The sequence below is a fragment of the Nicotiana tomentosiformis genome, chromosome 2, assembly GCF_000390325.3.
Source record: "Nicotiana tomentosiformis chromosome 2, ASM39032v3, whole genome shotgun sequence".
NCBI lineage: Eukaryota > Viridiplantae > Streptophyta > Magnoliopsida > Solanales > Solanaceae > Nicotiana > Nicotiana tomentosiformis.
In genome coordinates, this window is record NC_090813.1 from 157,143,604 (window position 1) to 157,153,141 (window position 9,538).

Below are 9,538 nucleotides of genomic sequence, written 5' to 3' on the forward strand. Positions count from 1 at the left end.
TCATTCCCATTTAATATTTTTCCCAAATTCAAATCTCTGCTATTTAGATAAGCTGTTCTTGGTATAGAAACAAACTCTCCCATGTAATCATAAATTCCATTGATCCAATCCAATTTTGTCTGTTCTACAGTTTGGTTTGGTTTAAGCCACATTGCAAAATATTGTATGTTATATAAATATCCCTTTTTATGTGGAAATGGAGTTGCATTCTCTAATATTTCACTCACTTTTCCACCATGAGGGGTGAATATCATAAGTCCAAATCTTGAATTGAACACATTTCATGACCCTTCTAATGCTTTTTTTGATAGAGACTTTGTTACATAGTCTGACTTGACTTTGTAAAATGTTGGTCTCTTGACTTTCCTTTCTAACAAATCTTGAATTGTTGATCCATTTCTGTAATGATCTATCCTTATTGTTGTATCAATCCAGCTCATTTCTTCACAATCCCTTGACTTTAATTTCAATTCCGGGAACTTCTTTCTCATTAATCTTCGAAGTTGGCGTCTTGTCCCTAAATATAACGAGTTAAATGTAGTCTCTATCGACGGTTTCCCTAAAGAGTTCTTTTTAGGGTTTATATTTATTCTTAGGAAAAGCTCTTTAGGGAATTCATTTATTAGCTTTTGCCATTTTCTATCAAGCTTTGTTGCACCTTTTTCCTGAGTTCGAACTATGTTGAAGAAAGTAACAACTGGGAAAACTTTGACAAATTGTAACTTTCAAGATAGAACCCCCCCGAAACTAGCTGCACCACCACCTCGAATGACCCATAATAGGTCTTCGCCCATGCTACTACGATCAAGAATCGTACCATTAACGTTCAAGATCGTTGCATCTAGCACGTTATCTGCTGCAAGACCGTATTTCCTCATTAATGGCCCATGTCCACCACCACTAATATGACCTCCAACACCTACAGAAGGGCAAGTTCCAGCTGGGAAAGCTAGGATTTTGCTTTTGTTTGCAATGTTGTAGTAAAGTTCCCCTAGTGTTGCTCCAGCTTCCACCCAAGCAGTCTTTCCTTGCACATCAACATCGATCCTTCTAAAGTTCGATAGGTCAACTAAGAAATAAGGTTTGTAAGAAATATAAGAAAGACCTTCATAATCATGTCCACCACTTCTAACCCTAGTTTCAAATCCAGAATTTTTGCAACAAATCTTGACTTCTCGCACTTGTTCTTTATTTTCTGGCACGATTACCAAGTAAGATTTTGGGACATTGGGATTGTTGAACCTAGCGTTATGTATCGAAGATTTGAGTATAGATTGGTAATTTTTTGACCATATAGTATGAACAATATTGTAAATGTGTGGTTGATTTCCAGATTCAAGGGAGAGGCAGCTATAGAAATTGGCATTGGCACCATCAAGTTTACGATGATGTATAGAGCTGACTAATAAAGAAGAAAAAATTGGGCAAAAAATATTGAACCAAGAGTAACCATTTCTGGTCACTTTAATTTCTTACGTTTGATGATTCACGAAATAGAAATTTGTTCCTCGTTTCTTATTTAAATACTAGAAATTTATTTGTAATTGATAATTAAGTTGCCTAAGGAAAAGGTTAATATTTTCATTGAACCTAATACGATTACATTAACAACCTTCTTAATTAAAACAAAAATTAATGTCGGTCTTTGTTAATTTGATTATTTGTTGGTTTTATTTTGGGTAATAAAAAGAATTTTCAATTCCGTTTTACTTCTATGTGTTGTGTGCATGAATCAATTAAATATTAGCTTGTTAAAGGACGACATAACAATCGATGTTCAACTGACGTATATCATATAGTTTTATATTTATTCTTTTTGACTATTGAACATATATAATTTTCATTGGAAACTTTCTCCTTTTGGGTTTTGGAATTTTTTCCTTCCTACACAATATTTGAAATTTATTTACCAAAATTGTCCTAATTTTGTATATTACCTTCCCTAAACAAGACTTACTTATAAATTATATACAATCAATTATTAGTGCCTTAAATTAGGGGATTTAATTACACCATTTTTTTTTCTCTCTTCTCCTCTTTCCCTATTCACTGCCGCCTCTCTCATCAATTTTTCCTTATTTCTTCATCACTCTCTCTCACCGTCTCTCTCTTAATAAAATTTATGAATGATATTGCAGATATGAAACCGGTGGAAGATGGTACAACCGCACAATATATATATGGCTTGAGGAACGAAATGAGTAGTTCGTGGTTTTCGGGGGGAACTGCTCATTCTTGCACCTATAATCTCATATGGGATATACTTTGCTGTTATTTTGGGTACTCAGAATTCAAACTTCAATCACGCAAATTTTAGAGCAAATACTATTCCCATTTTATCACAAGTTCACAACTACCAAATAGTTCTAGTCCTATTCTGTTTACATTTTGGGCCAAATTAAGAATTAAAGTTTTTTCTCCTTAATTTATCTCCTATTTCTTCTTTATGGCGATGACTTGGGAGTTGAAAATAGACCTAGAAATTACAATTACCACCTTCATTCACAAGAAGACAACGATAAGTATATGTAAGCAAATGTTAAGGACGAAATTGGTGTGTTATTGCATTACTGTGTGCTAAAGTTATCTTATAGCATTTTAAGTTTCGCATTGCTCTAATTAATCTGAGTGCTGTTTCAGGTGTAGAACTTCACGGTCTGCTCTTGGACTATCGTGCAACTTGTAAAGTGCCTACAATAGTGAGAATCAAATAATTAGTTTTGCTTTCAGGAACCTTCTGAATTGTAATTTGGAGAGGTCATAGTATTGTATAAATCTACGTAGCATATATGAATAATATAGATGTATGACTCAAATCAGTTGTATACATTAGGCTAGCAAATATATACTGATATACATCCAGGTTATGTTGAACCTCATATAAATTCTGACCTTATATATGAGAAAGTCACTTCTTTCTTTGCTTCAGTAATTATAGAACTATTATAAATCTCAAGCAGCAATTATAGATTGTATTTGCAAGAACAAAATATGGTACAATAACATACAAATATAAAAATAAATTTCGTACAAATTTAATATAAATTGATATATCTACAACAACATACATAGTAAAAATAAATTTTATACAACTAATTATATATTATACAACTTATTTATAACTTATCTACAACTTTTATACATTATTTCTACCCAGTTAATTACAACTACAATATCATACAACTTAAATATAATTTTTATACAATATGTATTTTGTATATATTTTGTATCTGATTTGTATATATTTTGTATGTGGTGTGTGCTTTTTCCTCTCTAAAATTTCAATCAAAACTTACTCTCTTAATACAATTTTGATATATATATCAATAACTTTATGTAAAAAGATAGTATTGATAACTTAAATACAAATTTTATACAACGATTCATACATTATACAACTATTTTTCAACTTTCATACAACATTTAAATAAAATTATATATATAACTACAACAGAATACAATTATAATACAATTTTACTACAATTTCGTAAGTATACTGTATGTTATGTATTCTTCTTCTGAAATTTGACTCCAAATCAATTCTCAAACTCAATTTTTTATTTTTCGAATACTTGACAAGGTTTCACAAATTTTCACTTTGATCCACATGATTTTGGTGTTAAAATATAAGATAGATTGATGGAATATGATTAGAAATGAATTAGGATCGCTCACCCAAAGTTTGTAGATGAAATTCCTCTTCTAAATCCCCTCCTTCCGAGCTTAGGGTTCCAAAATATGAAAATGAGGCTAAAAACGCCGTCCCTCAGCATTTTGTCCAGTCGCAGGTGTCGCAATTGCGACCTGGGGTTCACAAATACGAACCCTGCAAATGTGAGAAATCCATCACAAAAGTGAAGCACCCACATCCCTACTGCAGTCACAAATGCGACTTAAGGTTCGCAAATGGGAACTTTGGATTTTTACAAAAGCAATCATATGATCGCAAATGCGGTCACTGCTGATCCCAGGCCCCCTTCACATTTGCAAATACTGGGATCGAAAATGCGATTCTAACAGGCTAGGATATATGTCGCAAATGCGACTTCCAACCTCGCATTTGCGAAACCTGCAATGCTAGGTCACATCAACAACTCTAACATTCTCCAAAACACTCCGAAACGCTTTCGAAACTCACCCGAGCCCTCGGGGCACCAAACCAAACATCAACACATGTCTAGAAATATCATACGAATTCGCTCGCACGATCAAAACACCAAAATAACACCTAAAACTACGAATCGGACATCAAAATGTATGAGAATTTCAAAAAACCTCAAGAACTTGTAAATTTACAGCCGGACATCCGAATCACGTCAAATCAACTCCGTTTTGCACCAAATTGAGCAGACAAGTCACAAATAGTGAAATGAACCTATTCCAAGTTTTGAAACCAAAATCTAAATTCGGTAGCAACAAAGTCAACGTACGATCAAACTTAAGAATTCTTTAAACCTTCAAATTACTAGTTTTCAACAAATCACGTTAAATCAAGTTAGGGACTTTCGAAATAGATTCCGGGCATATTCTCAAGTCCTAAATAATTATACGGACCCATCAAGATCGTCAAAACACTGATCCGTATCCGTTCACATAAAATATTGAACGTAGTCAAATCAAATAATTTTAAGGCAATTTTTCATATTTTCTTCAATTTTCCACATCAAAACTTTCCGAAATGAGACACAGACTATGCATGCAATTCAAAAAATGCTAAAACAGAGCTAATCAAGGTCTCAAAATACGATAATAGAGACCAGTGGCTTACAAGCTTGCATGCTACCTAGTCTGTCGAGTGTTCATCGAGTGATTCATGTTTCTATGCTCCCGAGGTATGTCGATGATCTGTCTTATGTTTTGGATTTCAGCCCGGTTTAGTTGGTTGATGATTTGACTTATAATGTGCAGCCGGTGGCTATTTTGGGTCGGCATGTTTGAAAGTTGAGGTCAAAAGATATAGCTTCAGTGAAGGTGCATTGGAGAGGTCAGCCAATTGACGAGGTTACTTGGGAGACTGAGCGGGAGATACAGAGTAGATATGTTTCTAGACTCGTTCGAGGACGAACACTTGTTTAAAAAGGGGATGATGTAACGACCCGACCGGTCATTTTGAGAGTTTTAGCCCCATTCCCCCATTTACTGCTCATTTTATGCTTAATAGTTTCTATGTGACTTGCGAGGTAGTTGGTTCAGTTTCGGGGAGGTTTTGGAATAAGTTGGGACACTTAGTCTCAAGGTTGGAAGCTTAAGTTGAAAAGGTTGACTGGATGTTGACTTATGTGTAAATGGCTCCGGAATGGAGTTTTGATGGTTTTATTAGTTTTGTTGGGTAATTTTGGACTTAGGAGTGTATTCGTATAGTGATTTGGAGGTTCGTAGTTGAATTATACTTGAAATGGCAAAAGTTAAAAATTTAGAAGTTTGACTGAGAGTTGACTTTGTGATTATCGGGCTCGGATTGGGGTTCCGGGAGTTAGAGTAGGTCCATTGTGTCATTTGTGACTTGTGTGCAAAATTTGAGGTCAATCGAACGTGATTGGGTATGTTTCGGCATTGAATGTAGAAGTTAGAAGTTCAAAAGTTTATTAGGCTTGAATCGATGCATGATTCGTGGTTTTAGCGTTGTTTGATGTGATTTGAAGGCTCGACTAAGTTCGTATCATATTTTAGGACTTGTTGGTATATTTAATTAATGTCCCGGGGGCCTTGGGTGAAGTTCGGATGGTTAACGGATTAGGGTTTGGAATCAAAGGATTGCTGAAGCTGGGAGCCTTTTGGTGTTTTCGCACTTGCGAGAATATTGGTCATAGGTGTGTCGCCGCAGGTGCGGGTGGAGTGACGCAGAAGCGAGGTTGTCTGGCTTTGGGATTATCGCAGGTGCAGAGGGAGGAGCAGAATTCGGAACTTGGCTCTGGGCGCGCAGAAGTAGACGCGGTCTTGCAGGTGCGAGTCTTTGGTCGCAGAAGCGACAGGTCGAGAGTCGAGTGTAAGTCTGCAGGTGCAGATTGTTAACCGCAAAAACGGTGCCGTAGAAGCGGCTAGACGGACCGCAGAAGAAGAACCACTGATAGTGTATATTAATACAAGGGTTCACGATTTTTTTATCATTTTTGGACATTTCAAGATCGGGCTAAGGCGATTTTTGAGAGGAGTTTCGAGAGGTTTCTTGAGGTAAGTCACTTGTGGTCATTTCTATTCAATAATTTTGTTTCCCCATTGAATTTCCCACCTAGTTTGTGTGTTTTGAGATGTTATTTTGAGAGTTTGAGGCTAGGGATTTGGAGAGTTAAATTTGGGCATTTGAGTGACGATTTGGTGTCGGATTTTGATAAATTTGGTATGGTTGGACTCGTGGTTGAATGGGTTTCTGGATCTTGTAACTATTATCGGATTCCGAGACATGGGCACGGGGGTCAACTTTGAGTTCACTTTTTGACTTTTGATTAAGAACATAGTATTTTCTTATGGAATTGATTCCTTTAGCTCGTGTTGATTGTATCGAATTATTTGTGCCTAGATTCGAGGTATTTGGAGGCCGATTCGCGAGGCAAGGGCATTGTAACGACCCGACCGGTCATTTCGGGAGTTATTGCCCCGTTTCCCCCATTTCTGCTTCTTTTGTGCTTTTCAGCTATATTATGATGTATCAGATTAGTAGGTTCGAGTCCGGAGTGATTTCGAAATGGGTTGAGACACTTAGCCTCTAAAGTAGAAGCTTAAGTTGGAAAAAGTCAATCGGATGTTGACTTATAAGTAAACGACCTCGGATGTGGATTTTTATTGTTCCCTTAGCTTCGTTAGGTGATTTTGGACTTAGGAGCGCGTCTGGAATGTGATTTGGAGGTCCGTGGTTGAATTAAGCTTGAATTGGCGAAATTGAAAATTTTGCGATATTCCGCCGGCAGTGGAAAATTTGATATCGGGGTCGGAATGGAATTCCGAAAGTTGGAGTAGGTTTGTAGTGTCATTTGTGATGTGTGTGCAAAATTTGAGTTGTCCGTGAAACACGTGAGTTATCCGTGCGGATCCAAGTATTGATACCATAGCGCGTGAGTTGTCCGCGTAGCACGTGTGTTGACCGTGCGCATCCAGGGATTGATATTATGGCACGTGAGTTGTCCGTGCTTAGCGCTTGGGCTTTGGGAGCCCCTTCGGAGTCCGTACACACCCCTAGTGAGTGCATGTACCTATTGAGTGTTGAGTGTTGAGTGTGAGTGCCGAGTGCCGAGTGCTGAGTGATGGAGTGACATTGCTGTGAGGATTCATTACTTTTGTTGTTGCTGCATTTTACCCGTTAATTTCTTTGTAGCATATATTGAGTTGATGGAATTTACCTATTTATTTCTATTTATTTTAAATTGTGATAAAGAAATAATTGAATTGTTCTACTTAGCTCGTCACTACTACTCAGTTCCTTAGTTATTTCTGTTACTTGCTGAGGTGGTTGTACTCATGCTACACCTTGCACTTTATGTGCAGATCCAGGTGTGTTTGATCATAGAGGTCGTTGAGTTCGAGCGCGATCGAGTATCGGAGACTACGAGGTAGCTGCCGGCGTCCGCATGACCTTGACTCTACTTCTATATTCCTTTCTGTCTTGTATTGATATTTAGACACTGGTTGTATTAGCTTGATTATCTAGATGCTCATGACTTAGTGACACCCCGATGTCGGGCTTTCCTTTTCTGCACATTTGTTTTTATTTGAACTCCTTTATGAAGGGTTTTATGCTAAATAGCCTTGAAATTATCTTTGAAATAAAAAATATCATTATTTTGGAATGAGTCGGCTTGCCTAGTTCCACGATAGGCGCCATTACGACAGGTTAGGTTTTTTTGTCGTGACAGATTGGTATCATAGCCTAAGTTACATAGGTCTCACGAGTCATGGTAGGTTTAGTAGAGTCTTGCGGATCGGTACAGAGACGTCTGTAGTTATCTTTGAGAGGATGCATAACCTTTAGGAAAATTCCACATTCTTGAATTCTTGTCGTGCGAATCTGTTGATCTAGTAACTAAACATCTGTTGTTTCATTATCTCACAGATGGTGAGGACTCGTACTACCGGTCAGGAGGGCCAGCCACCAGTACCACCAGCCAGGGCCGCGAAAGGCTGAGGCCGCGGTAGAGGCCATGGTAGGGACAGAGGTGCAGGCCGTATCGCAGCTGGGGCAGTACCTACAGATCCACCAGTTGTCCCAGATCAGGACCATATTCCAGTTGTTGATGCACCAGCTCAGGCACCACCTGTGCCTATTGTGATTCCAGGCCTCCAGGAGGTCCTAACTCAGATTCTGACAGCGTGTACCGGCCTTGCTCAGGTGGTCTCTATCTCAACGGCCGCAGTCACTTCTCAGGCCGTGGGAGGCACATGCACTCAGACTCCCATCGCTCGCACACCCGAGCAGGTTGTTCAGGGACTCCAGACATCGGGGGCACCACCAGCCTAGCCGGTTGCAGTTGCTCAGGATTATGTGGTTCCTGCTATGCCTGAGGACGATCAGCGTAGGTTTGAGAGGTTTGGGAGACTCCAGCCACCACCTTTCAGTTGCACAGAGAGAGAGGATGCTCAAGACTTTTTGGACAGGTGTCAGATGATACTCCGTACTGCTGGTATTCTAGAGATTTGTGGGGTCTCATTCACTACCTTTCAGTTTTCTGGGACTGCACTTAGATGGTGGGAGACTTACAATAGGCGTAGGCCTGTTGGCACAGCACCCCTTACTTGGCAGCAGTTCTCCGTGGTCTTTTTGGAGAAGTTCGTACCTCGATCCCGCAGAGAAAAGCTGCGCAGACAGTTCAAGCGGCTTCGCCAAGGTGATATGTCTGTGACGCAGTATGAGATGTGATTTTCAAATTTGGCCCGTCATGCTATCTGGTTAGTTCCCACAGATAAGGAGAGGATCATGAGGTTTATTGATGGTCTCACTTATCATCTACAGTTGCTCATGACCAGAGAGAGGGTTTCAGGTGCTACTTTTGATGAGGTTGTCGACATTGCTCGGTAGATTGAGATGGTTCGCGGTTAGAAGAGGGTTGGGAGGGAGGCTAAGAGGCCTCGTGGTCAGAGTGGATTCAGCGGTGCTCCTTTTGGGGGTCAGTTTCAGCACGGTAGAGGTCGTCATTTCAGACAGGCTCAGACAGCTCAGCCATTTCACCATGGTGCATCATCGGGACATTGTTCTCATAGTCATCAGCAGGGCCAGTCATCATTCAGTGCACTACCAGCGCAGACTTCTCATCATGCCCCGCCTGCTCACGTATCCTCGGTTAGTTCTTTTGGGCATCAAGAGCAGCAGTTTCGTCAGAGGAGGGGTTGTTTCGAGTGCAGAGATTTTGATCACATTATGAGAGATTGCCCTAGGCTATTGGGTGGGACTCCACAGCGGAGTACTTGGCCGATAGCACCAGCACCAGTTCCTCCACCACCCGCCCAGCCAGCTAGGGGCAGAGCCCAATTAGCTAGGGGTCGCCCGAGAGGGGGAGGCAGATCAGGGGGCGGTCAGGCCCGTTTCTATGCCCTCCCTGCCAGACTAGAT

The 9,538-nt window shown here is 39.6% G+C and overlaps 1 protein-coding gene across 1 annotated transcript; it reads right to left on the minus strand.

Moving 5' to 3' along the window:
• Positions 1-281: 281 nt before the first annotated feature.
• Positions 282-9,209, minus strand: LOC138905921 (berberine bridge enzyme-like 4). Its single transcript, XM_070194434.1, has 3 exons — positions 9,142-9,209; positions 818-1,134; positions 282-697 (listed from the first exon to the last, which is right to left on the minus strand). Exons 1-3 carry the CDS (start codon positions 9,207-9,209, stop codon positions 282-284), a joined length of 801 nt encoding a protein of 266 aa, XP_070050535.1.
• Between the last annotated feature and the right edge of the window lie 329 nt (positions 9,210-9,538).